Here is a 12,928-nt window from a genome sequence, read left to right as displayed (position 1 = left end):
GTTTGCAAGATTGCCTGCCCTGTGAGTTCTGTTATACTCACAGACATAATTCAAACGGTTTTAGAAACTTCAGAGTGTTTTCTATCCAATATGAATTATAATATGCATATATTAGCAATTTAGGACAGATTTTGATGCAGTTCACTATGGGCACGCAATTCATCCAAAGGGGAAATACTGCCCCCTATCTCTAACAGGTAACAGTAATATCTTATATTTTACCGAGTTTTGGCTGAACAACGATATGAATAACATACAGCTGGCGGGTTAGACACTGTATCGGCAGGATAGAACAGCAGCCTCTGGTAAGACAAGGAGTGGCGGTCTCTGTATATTTGTAAACAAGAGCTGGTGCACGATATCTAAGGAAGTCTCAAGGTTTTGCTCGCCTGAGGTAGAGTATCTCATGATAAGCTGTAGACCACACTATCTACCTAGAGAGTTTTCATCAATATTCTTCGTAGCTGTCTATATACCACCACGAACCGTTGTTGGCACTAAGAACGCACTCAATGAGCAGTATACGGCCATAAGCAAACCTTCCGACAGCATTGAGGAATACACCACATCAGTCACTGGCTTCATCAATAAGTGCATCGATGATGTTGTCCCCATAATGACTGTACGTACATAGCCTAACCAGAAACAATGGATTACAGGCAACGTCCGCAATGAGCTAACGTGAAGAGCTTCCGCATACAAGCGAGCGAGACTCCGCATACATACGAGCGAGACTCTAACCTGGAAGATTACAAGAAATCCGGCTATGCCCTCCGATGAACCATCAAACAAGCAAATACAGGACTAAGATCAATTCGTACCACACCGGCTCCGATGCTTGACGGATGTGACAGGGCTTAAAAACTATCACAGACTACAAAGGGAAGCACAGCCGCCAGCTGCCCAGTGACACGAGTTTACCAGATGAACTAAATAGCTAAATTATTTCTATGCTCACATCGAGGCAAGTAACACTTAAACATGCATGAGTGCATCAACTTTTCCGGATGACGCTCTTCATTTTTTTTGTGTTTTTGGTGAGCAGTTTTTCGAGGGATTCTTACTCCTAAACAGGTTCTGTTATAGCCACAGACACGATTTAACCAGTTTTAGAGACATCAGAGTGTTTTCTATACACACATACTTATCATATGCATATACTATATTCCTGGCATGAGTAGCAGGACGCTGAAATGTTGCGCAATTTTTAACAAAAAGCTGCGAAAATTCGCAGCCTCCTTAACAGGTTTTAAAGAAGAAGTTACAGGTCTGTGAGAGCCAGAAATCTTGCTTGTTTGTAGGTGACCAAATACTTATTTTCCACCATAATTTACAAATAAATTCATTAAAAATCCTACAATGTGATTTTCTGGATTTTTTTTCTCATTTTGTCTGTCATAGTTGAAGTGTACCTATGATTAAATTACAGGCCTCTCTCATCTTTTTAAGTGGGAGAACTTGCACAATTGGTGGCTGACTAAATACTTTTTTGCCCCACTGTATATGTTATTTCATAGTTTTGATGTGTTGAAAATTGTAAAAATAAAGAAAAACCCTTGAATGTGTATGTGTGTCCAAACTTTTGACTGGTACTGTACAAGGTAATGTTGATGGAGAAGAAAAAGCATTGCTTAACAATGGGTTAACCCTTTCCATGCATACTAAATGTTTGCACTTTTGGTGACTTGACCTACATCGCATACTCTATGAATATCACCATTGCGCATTATTTATGGCCTTTATGGGGCGGGCATGATTCTAATGATGTTGCCAGCAGTAAGATTTGATTTTGATTTCCCAAAAAAACAAATGCTCTAGCTTTCAAATGATATGTTCTATATTTTCTGACCCAAAATGTTTGGGGGGTACCTCCTAAACTCGCTGGACCTGTCTTAAACAAACGCTCAGAGTTAATTTAGGGCTGACAGTCTGCACTTTGACTTCATAGTCATTATATAATTTAAAATCCAAAGTGCTGGAGTACAGAGCCAAAACAACAACAATATGTCACTGTCCATATAGTTTTGGACCTCACTTTATATACCGTAAAACTGTCATTTGAGTTGTCAAAGTCAGACATTTAAGGGGCGCTTTCCCAGACACAGATTAAGACTAGTCCAAGCCTAAAAAGCATTTTCAATTGAGATTCTTAGCAGGGCCGGCTCTAGCCTTTTGGGGGCCCTAAGTGAGATTTGGTTGGGTGGTCCTTCACCATCCGCAGCAAAACATTTTTGTGGATTTCCTCCTGATGGTGGAGAGACAATTCATTTCAGTGTTCATTTCCTGCAATTCTTCCAATTTTGCCATGGTGTATAGAAAGATTTTGCAATTTTACAGCTAATTTCCTGCAATTCTGCACATTTTGTAATGACTTATGCCAATACTAAGATGATATCTGAATGAGAGTGACTATCAAAATCAATGTGGGCCCCTTGGAGGTCAGGGCTCCTGGGCACGTGCCATGCGTGCCCGGTCAGTATTCAGCCATTATTACTAAACTCAGCAAAGAAATAAACGTCCTCTCACTGTCAACTGCGTTTATTTTCAGCAAACGTAACATGTGTAAATATTTGTATTAACATAACAAGATTCAACAACTGAGACATAAACTGAACAAGTTCCACAGACATGTGACCAACAGAAATTGAATAATGTGCCCCTGAACAAAGGGGTGGATCAAAATCAAGTCACAGTCAGTATCTGGTGTGGACACCAGCTGCATTAAGTACTGCAGTGCATCTCCTCCTCATGGACTGCACCAGATTTGCCTGTTCTTGCTATGAGATGTTACCCCAGTCTTCCACCAAGGCACCTGCAAGTTCCCGGACATTTCTGGGGAGAATGGCCCTAGCCCTCACCCTCCGATCCAGCAGGTCACAGACGTGCTCAATGGGATTGAGATCCGGGCTTTCCGCTGGCCATGGCAGAACACTGACATTCCTGTCTTGCAGGAAATCACACACATAACAAGTGGTATGACTGGTGGCATTGTCATGCTGGAGGGTCATGTCAGGATGAGCCTGTAGGATGGGTACCACATGAGGGAGGAGGATGTCTTCCCTGTAATGCACAGCGTTGAGATTGCAGGCAATGACTGCAAGCTCAGTCCGATGATGCTGTGACACACCGCCCCAGACCATGACGGACTCTCCACCTCCAAATCGATCCCGCTAGAGGGTACAGGCCTCGACGTAATGCTCATTCCTTCAACGATAAATGCGAATCCGACCATCACTCGTCAGTGAGTGAAATGAGAGTGCCAAATTCAAATACAGAAATGCTCATTATAAAAATTCAGAAAACAAAACATATTTTACAAAGGTTTAAAGATTAACTTCTTGTGAATCCCACAACGGTGTCAGATTTTTTAAAATTCTCTACAGCGAAAGCATAGCATACGATTATTTGAGAACATAGCCCGGCAGACAAATCATTACAAACAGTAACCAGCCAAGTAGAAGAGTTACACAAGTCAGAAATAGAGATAAAATGAATCCTTTACTTTGATTATCTTCATATGGTTGCACTCAGAAGACATTCTTTTACTCAATAAATGTTATTTTTGTCAAAAACCACTGTTTTTTTCACGCGTTTTCTTCAGTAATCCACAGGCTCAAACGCAGTCAAAACAGGCAGACCAAAAAAATCCAAATTGTATCCGTAAAGCTCATAGAAACATATGAAATTATGTTTATATTCAATCCTCAGGTTGTTTTCAGCCTAAATAATCGATAATATTTAATCCGGACAATAACACCATCGATATAAAAGGTAAACAAGAAAGGCACTCTCTCGGGATTGCGCATTAAAAAGCTCTGTGTCACGGCAGGGTCCACTCATTCAGACTGGTCTTACTCCCTCAATTATAAGAATACAAGCCTGAAACCATTTCTAAAGACTGTTGACATCTAGTGGAAGGCATAGGAACTACAATTTGAGTCCTAAGTCAATGGATACTGTAATGGCATTAAATAGAAAACTACAAAACCAAAAAGAAACCTACTTCCTGAATGGATTTTTCTCAGGTTTTTGCCTGCCAAATCAGTTCGGTTATACTCACAGACACTATTGTAACAGTTTTGGAAACTTTAGAGTGTTTTTTTATCCAGATCTACCAGTTATATGCATATCATCTCTTCTGGGCCCGATTAGCTGGCAGTTTAATTTGGGCATGCTTTTCATCCAAAATTCCGAATGCTGCCCTAGAGAGAAGTTAAGGCACATTCATGCAGATGAGCGGGGACCCTGGGCATCTTTCTTTTGGTGTTTTTCAGAGTCAGTAGAAAGGCCTCTTTAGTGTCCTAAGTTTTCATAACTGTGACCTTAATTGCCTACCGTCTGTTAGTCTCTTAACAACCGTTCCACAGGTGCATGTTCATTAATTGTTTATGGTTCATTGAACAAGTATGGGAAACAGTGTTTAAACCCTTTACAATGAAGATCTGTGAAGTTATTAGAATTTTTACGAATTATCTTTGAGACAGGGTCCTGAAAGAGGGACGTTTCTTTTTTTGCTGAGTTTACAAGTTTAGATAGTTAGTCTAGCCAGCTATGTCGCTAAAAATTGTTAGCTGACATGGCTAATTCAATGACAGCATTTTCTACACCATCAATAACATATGCTAAATACAGTGCATTCGGAAAGTATTCAGACCCATTGAATTTTTCCACATTTTGTTACGTTACAGCCTTATTCCTCATCAACCTACACACAATACCCCATAATGACAAAGCGAAAACAGGATTTTAAACATTTTTGCAAATGTATTAACAATAATAACAGATACCTTATTTACATAAGTATTCATTCCCTTTGCTATGAGACTCAAATTTGAGCTCATGTGCATTCTGTTTCCATTGATCATCCTTGATGTTTCTACAACCTGATTGGAGTCCACCTGTGGAAAAATTTATTGATTGGACATGATTTGGAGAGGCACACACTTATCTATATAAGGTCCCAAAGTTGACAGTGCATCCCAGAGCAAAAACCAAGCCATGAGGTTGAAGGAATTGTCTGTAGAGCTCTGAGACAGGATTGTGTTGAGGGACAGATCTGGAAAGGGTACAAAACAATGTCTGCAGCATTGAAGGTTCAAGAGCACAGTGGCTTCCATCATTCTTAAATGGAAGAAGTTTGGAACTACCAAGAATGTTCCTAAAGCTGTCTACCCGGCCAAACTGAGCAATCAGTTGGTCCTTCTCGCTGATTGCTCAGAACACGATGGCCACTCTGACAGAGCTCCAGAATTCTTCTATGGAGATGGGAGAACCTTCCTGAAGGACAACTATCTATCCAGCACTCCACCAATGAGGCCTTTATGGTAGAGCGGCCAAACAGAAGCCACTCCTCAGTAAAAGGCACATGACAGCCCGCTTGAAGTTTGCCAAAATGCACATAAAGGACTCTCAGACCATGAGAAACAAGATTTTCTGGTCTGATGAAAACAAGATTGAACTCTTTGGCCTGAATGCCAAGCGTCACGTCTGGGGGAAACCTGGCACCATCCTTACGGTGAAGCATGATGGTGTCAGCATCATGCTGTGGGGATATTTTTCAGTGGCAGGGACTGGGAGACTAGTCAGGATTGAGGCAAAGATGAACGGAGCAATGTACAGAGATATCCTTGATGAAAACCTACTCCAGAGAGCTCAGGACCTCAGCCTGGGGCAGAGGTTCACTGTAAGTACACAGCCAAGACAACGCAGGAGTGGTTCGGGACAAGTTTCTGAATGTCCTTGAGTGGCCCAGCCAGAGCCCACACTTGAACCTGATCAAACATCTCTGGAGAGACCTGAAAATAGCTTGTAGCGACGCTCCCCATCCAACCTGACAGCTTGAGAGGAGCTGCAGAGAAAAATGGGAGAAACTCCCCAAATACAGCTGTGCTAAGCTTGTAGCATCATACCCAAAAGTACTGCGTACAGCGTAAAGAGTCTGAATAATTATGTAAATGTGATATTTTAAAAAATATATATCTTCATTTTTTATAAATTTGCAAAAATGTCCAAACTGTTTTTGCTTTGTTGAGGGGGGGAAAACGATTCAATATATTGTAGAATAAGGCTGTAATGTAACAGAAAAAGTCAAGGGGTCTGAATACTATCCAAATGCACTATGTTTATGCGAACAATACAATTTGATTTGATTTTTGAGTTGATTGTCAGTGACTAACATAACAAGAGAGAAACTGCTGATGCACAACCAAATTGCACCTGGTGTATTCGATCAGGACCTAAGCAACCGATTATGCAGCTTATGCCTGGATCCGCCACTGCCCCTTAGTGTAGTCAAGCGTTAGAGATGGGCAACCAGCACATCTCAAGCCATACACCTCAAACCAAGGAGGGACATTGTTCAGAAAGGTCTTTAAAAATCATCTGTTCCTGGACTAAAAAAGCACTTTCTATGGAGATGTTTTATTGAGCTACCTTTTTAGTCCAACAGCAGGCTTAATCTGGGTCCAGGAGACACAGGCCCATTGAGTAAATGTCCTTTTCCCCTGAAGGTGACAGACATCGAGAACAAGATCGCTGCCCTGAGTGCTGCTGGGATGTCTGTGGATATGACCAGGAGAAAGGTAAGGTGGGCAGAGCCTGGGACCTGTGAAAATCACATTTGAGTATCTCTGTACTTACTCATGATTTTGATGAAAACAGGACCCTCATGTGTAGATTGCGTAATACTATGGAAAACAAAACATGGTGTTGTGTATTTTTCTTAAAGTGACATTTTCAGCCATATAGGCTGATTACAAGGCACTCTCCAAGAGATGAAACAAGCTTTTTTACTTTTTTACAGATCAACTCCCATGTCACCATAACAGAGCATAGACAGAGCGTGGAAAGTCTCAGTGTCTAATTTGAATCAGACTACTGCTGAGTCTTCATGTGCGTCCAGGGTCATCTTCACAATAGCATTATTTTTTATTCTCTCTTGTTTCTTTTAGTCAACAGTCCCTCCCCAAAGAAGGAGAAGTGCCTATGACCTTCCAACAAGTAAGAACCGAAAATGCTGCGCTTGCAGAATCTACAGGGGCTCATAATCCTAAAGTCTTAAACCTTGTTTCACTTAGAACATGATAGGATTGAGAAACATTGCAGAGCTCATTCCTGAGTGTACCAATTGGCCAAGAAACTTTGGAACACTTCCCATGCTTTTGACAGTCATAACCGTGTCATACATTGTTACAGGTTTATAGTATGTCAATTATCATGTGTTTCTGGTTGATCGTCATAATACGCTTCACTACATGACATTATCAAATGTTTATGACAGCACTATGTCAGAGTGAGGGCTATAGTTGAACTAAAGTGTCACCAGGAACCAGATCTGTTTGTGCTGTCTTGCTAACTCCTATGGTGATTGAAGTTGGCAGGACAGCACAAACAGATCTAGAACTATGCTACCAGGAACCTCCCTACATGAGAAAATACATACTTGTGGGGGACCCCAAAAACACTTTATAGAGAGGTTGCAAACAACTTTATACGGTGGTTGCTTTCTAATAATCTCATGAAGGAAAGTGCACTTGTTCACTTTCCTTCATGGATTTGAAAGGAAATTAGTGGTATATGGAAACTCACTTTAGCCCATGCCGGCACCAATCCAATGTTTTAAACTTGTTGGGAGTAGTGAACGAGTGCACACTTCAGGAAGGAGACATTGGGACGCAACTTGTGTGTTCCAACTTCCAGGTGAAGAGGAAGAGTTTCAGAGGAAGTCAGTCAACAAGGGCTCCCTGACTCAGTGGGAAGGCCTCAGCTCCAGGGCACCACATCCTGTGGGGTACGACCCAGTCTCAGGGTGGCTGGTGATGGGTTCACCAGTGGTTGGTTACACTGGGCTTATACAGGCTGGGTTGGCTTGCCTGTTGTTGGTTTGTGGTTGCTCTCAGTGCTTAATTTGTGCCAGATCCAGCACCTCTGTTTCTGACTGTATATTGTTTCGGATCCCATTTGCCAGGATGTGGTACAGTACCTTTCATGGCATGAAAAACAATCAGTTTTCAATGTAAAAATTATAATAAATGCTATTAAAGTTAATTCAAGTTGACTCCTCTGTAATTCTCCTGTCCCCTAAAAAACGTATACAAAGAATTGATTTGTGTTGGGCCGGCCCGGGTTTAGCCTATGGTTTGCGTAACATTGTGGCCTATGTAGACCAACGGGTGGCCATTGCTGTGGTGAGAGAAGCGCATCTGTGTCTCTCACAGAACTGAAATGAGATTCACTTTCTATAATCCATCTCCCTCTCTCTGCTCTGATAGACATGAGCCTGCAACTCTCATCTCTCCAGTGTTGCACTTCATTTATTTCTTTATAGAATCAAATCCATGGAAGGGTGCTGGAGGTGCCGCAGCACCCATGATAAATTGAAATACATTTGCCACAGTTATAGAATTAATGCTGCCTGTTCAGAAAGAAATGAAATAATATTGAATACTACACCAGAAGTAAACCTATAATTTAGCCACAGCTGCGCTGTGGATTGTGTGTAGGCCAATCTCTAAGCATGCCTACAGTCGGGAATGCTCAGCAGAATTGTCAGTGAACAGCTTTTTTTTTTTTTTTTAATGCCTAGCTGTGGATTATGTGTAGGCCAATCTCTAGGCATGCCTACAGTCGGGAATGCATGACAAAATTGTCAGTGAACAGCATGCAGCCAAAACAGGCCTTTCGCAATAGTTCAAATACAATCGCGGGAAAACAGGTTGGAAAACAAATGCACCCTGCTGAAAAGAGAAGATTAATCTGTCTGTAGACTACCAAATTATCACCTTCCAACTCGGCATATTGTGCGGACAACATTGTTTTACAAAGTAAAACGAGAGAGATAAGCTTTGGGCACGAGCACGTCAGCCATCAGCGTTGAGTGAGCTGTGCATCATTGGGTGAGTCAGTGAAATGGAAAGGCTTTTTTAGGACTATAATTTCCACCTCATATTGTAGCCTACAATATGTGTCTCCACCACACACCTAGGTCTAGGCTATTGATGGACTCAAGACAAGGTTGTTTTTATTGATCTCAGATTCTCAGTATGTCAGTGTCAAAGTAGCATGACATATTTATCATTTGTGAGGTATTAAAAAATATTGTGCTAAAGTCTCCAGTCATCTAAAATGATGTAGAATTGCATGAAATGTGTTTATAAAAGGCCACATTTTTCCCGGACTCCAAAATGTTAGCCAATGTGTGCAACTTTTGCAAGCCCTCTACTCTACAGCTCTATGCCAAATTAAGCACTGGTTGCTCTGTGTGGTGTTTCTCTTGTTGGCATACTCCTTCATACTCTCTGGGTTTATTCCACATGTGGTTGGTTTTGGTTAATCTGTGTGTTGATTGGGTTTCTGTTGTTTGGGTACATTGGGTAATTAATTCATTACCGGAGCTCATAAAATGGTGTGGATCTAAGAATCAAAACATTGTTTCTCTTGTTTTGGGCTCCAAATGGAAGGCTGCAGAGGTATAATCATGCTCTTATTTCTACATTGCATAGTCATTAGAACAGGGTGGTGAGGCTTGGAGTCATTCTGGCTGAACCTTTGTTCACTTTTTTTCATCGTCAGTTGCCTGTGTAGTCTCTAAACACTTTGATGCACTCAACGACATTCTCTATCCCATAGATACTCCCATAGAGAAATCGACCTTGATTGTTTTGCACTGCCGCCATTTCAGTGACACATGCTTTGAACGCTGATAAGAGGAATATGATGAGAGACAGAGAATAGGGAGGGATGAGGAAAGAGGCGAGCAAGAGAAAGTTGTTTGTGGTGCTGTTCAATGCCAAAATGTATTTCTTATTCGTGTTGATTTAAAACGTGGTTACACCCCTAGTTCGGTTTAAGAGGGTTCTTAGTGGAGGATTACTTAATGCGTTGAGTTGCCAGACTTCTACAAGAGTTTTATGAGAGCGCTGTATGAGTGTGGGAGGAATACTGCACGCACACAACACTTTCTCATCAGCCCCTTAGGTAATAGTTAGTTATTCAGCCTATTTTAGTAGGCCCTAAATTATATTAGTTATAATCATCGGTATGATTTACAATTTGTGGTCCCAGTCTTTTCTTTTCAGCTGACCTAACAACTAAGCATCAAAGGTATTTATGTGACACATTTTGAACTATTCTTGTGTCCCAATGTCCCAGTTTTATAAGTCAGTCATGTTTGGGATAATCATCCAATCACTCTCAAATGGAATCAAAGCATTCTCTCCCTCTCCTCCCCATTTCTCTCTCTCTCTCTCTCTCTCTCTCTCTCTCTCTCTCTCTCTCTCTCTCTCTCTCTCACTCTCTCACTCTCTCACTCTCTCACTCTCCATTCTGCAGAAACCAGTAATGGCACAGGGTCATTGAGGAGGAAGTTGAGCATCTTGTAACTGAGTACAGTGATTCTTATAACAGAGAATCTGCTGGAGCAAGAGTCCATTTTGTGTCAAGTTCTTTCATTGGCTATACGTTATTGTGAACTGAACCTAATAATGCCATTATCTCTCTGTTTGTTTATTACATTTACCCAATATTATTTCTAATATTATTTATATTCAAGAATGTGAAATGTTATGCTTCATGTTACAATGACTTAATGCATTTGTTGAACAGTTTAAAAAAAAATAGCAATGATGTAACTGCCAACTTTATTAAAATGTACTTATGACTAGACTTAGACATCCATAGTACATTAACTGTAATCTCATGTTTGTACTATTATTGAATGAGCCTGTTGAAAAGCTTTCTTAACTTCACTATTAACAGTTAACACAATTATATGTAGGGTTTTCTCCAGAGAATTGCAGCTGTTTCTCATATAGGCTTCATTCCATAGGGTTCATGGGGAACACTTTGTAGAAACCAAATCTCAGTGGTCAATTGATAAACCAATTCCAGGAGGCACATATGGTTCTCCATTGGGTTCCAGTCTATATGCTTTCTGACATCAAGGGACAAGAGGTTGAGTGATGGTCTGTGTCCAGACCCGGCGCCAGAACGAATCATTTGGACTGCCTTTGCTTTCCATAGGCGGGCCCGTTTTTTCACGGGACCTCATGCGTGTGCACATGCTTGCGCGTTCACATTTTTTTTATTTTATTGGTGTAATAGTAAAGCCCATCCGCAGCTCGTGGGTTTCAAGTTCGGGGAAGCTTACTATTTATCCTACCATTTTCTGCGTGACAGTTCTGATTATTTTTATACGCACATTTTCAATAATAACGTTTTCATGTGTCAAAATCAATTACTTTGATTATCGAGGCTGGGAGTGTTGGGAAGATTTTTCAAACACTGACAAACAATCATTCGCAATGGATGTTAAAAAAAAATAAAGACTTTGTTGACTTGTGTGAGACGAAGAAAAAATGTGTGGTGTAACGTTACGTGGTGATTTAATCAGAAATAAGGCATTGTCAAATAGGCACTATCCTATATATGCATGTATTCTGGAGAGAGACGTACCATATTTTTGCGACACGACCCTTACCATTTTTCTTGATGCAGTATTTTAAATTATACTTAAGACACATTATCTTCACACATATTTTAGACGCTTTTCACTGACAGCCGCAACTCAATCAGCTAGACCTATTGCCACGCACACTACACAAATTGTGGGCTTCCCAAACACACTTGTAATTTGAACAAATCCACAGCAATTTTTTTTAAAGAAGCTAATTATCCTCTGTGGCTAAAACATGCTCCCTGGTGAAGTGTTTTGAATTATTTTATTTACACAGGAGTAATTATATAATTTGGGAGAAACATGCATTTACTTTAGGGCAATCCAGCATCTTAACAGTACACTGTGCACACGCCAACTTTCCTTACCAATTAGCAAGAGGCTGAAACCAGAGATCTGTATATAATGACGAGTTGCTCATGTCTCCAACCTAACAATGGGTATTCCCATAGAAACGCATTGAATTTATACTGGACAGATTATGCCAAGAGTGAGCCCTCACGCTTCGCCACTTCCTCTCTGCTGAAGCTGTATCACAGGAGAAGCATCCGAGCGAGCGAAACAGCGCCCCTCTATATGTTGCCCATGTATCTGATGCTCTGTGGCCAGAAATAGTATGACATGCCATACTCTTTTGGTCCAGATAGCATCAGATACATGGTTTACACGTACTGAGACAGAGAGGCGCTGTTTTGCTCGCTCGGATGCTTTAACTGAGATCGATGCGTCGTTCTGTCGGTGTTCGTCTCGGTCAAATAAATAATCAGTATTTCAATATTTTATTTGGAAGGGCCCTCCCATTACGCCGGGCCTTTCTGCATCCAAATGGCAACCTATTTCCTATGTAGTGCACTTATTTTGACCAGAGTCCTATGGGGTTACAGTCAAAAGTAGTTATTTTAATTTTATTTATTTAACCCTTAATGTAGTGCACTATAAAGGGAATAGAGGGACATTTAATTATGTCGGTGTAGGAGACTATTCAAATAGATACAGCAATTTGATGCTGGAATATTAGGGCATATATTCAGGATATACACAAAAACATGGGTGCGTGAATGATGCAAGAGGTTAGAACTGATTGCCGCTATTGTACTATGTTAAACAGTAAAGTATCATTCATGTAGTTTTTAGTATAATAGACTTAATACTGCTTTTCTGCTACTGAATTTGTAGTCATCTGAATTAATTAATTTGAATGAATTTGTATCTGCATGAACCATTAATTGCTATTTTATATTTATTAGTAGATATCCTAGTGTGAACATCACTACAAAGTATGTGAACCATGTTTCCAATACTATAGTGCCAAGTAACACCTTTGACATTGTACTAATTAAAATGTAAACAAAGTCAATGGTTTTGTGTTTGTCTTTTATTCACGCCTCCACTTTTGTAATTAATGACTCAATAAATTTAAGGTCAATGATATTTATTTCAACAACTACTTTTTCCTCCCAACATATGTTTCCTCAT

General features: G+C 40.5%; 1 protein-coding gene across 1 annotated transcript in view; it reads left to right on the top strand.

Moving 5' to 3' along the window:
- LOC109870713 (melanophilin) overlaps positions 1-12,803 on the top strand; it is a 120,357-nt gene extending 107,554 nt beyond the window's left edge. Inside the window, exons 13-15 of the mRNA XM_020461325.2 lie at positions 6,510-6,581; positions 6,951-6,999; positions 10,330-12,803. Of these exons, the coding sequence (XP_020316914.1) occupies positions 6,510-6,581; positions 6,951-6,999; positions 10,330-10,379 (171 nt within the window). The 3' untranslated portion in view covers positions 10,380-12,803. The remainder of the gene's footprint in view (positions 1-6,509; positions 6,582-6,950; positions 7,000-10,329) is intronic.
- The last annotated feature ends 125 nt before the right edge of the window (positions 12,804-12,928 follow it).

Source organism: Oncorhynchus kisutch, linkage group LG26, assembly GCF_002021735.2.
Source record: "Oncorhynchus kisutch isolate 150728-3 linkage group LG26, Okis_V2, whole genome shotgun sequence".
NCBI classification, from domain to species: Eukaryota; Metazoa; Chordata; class Actinopteri; order Salmoniformes; family Salmonidae; genus Oncorhynchus; species Oncorhynchus kisutch.
This window is presented reverse-complemented; position numbering and strand designations above follow the sequence as displayed.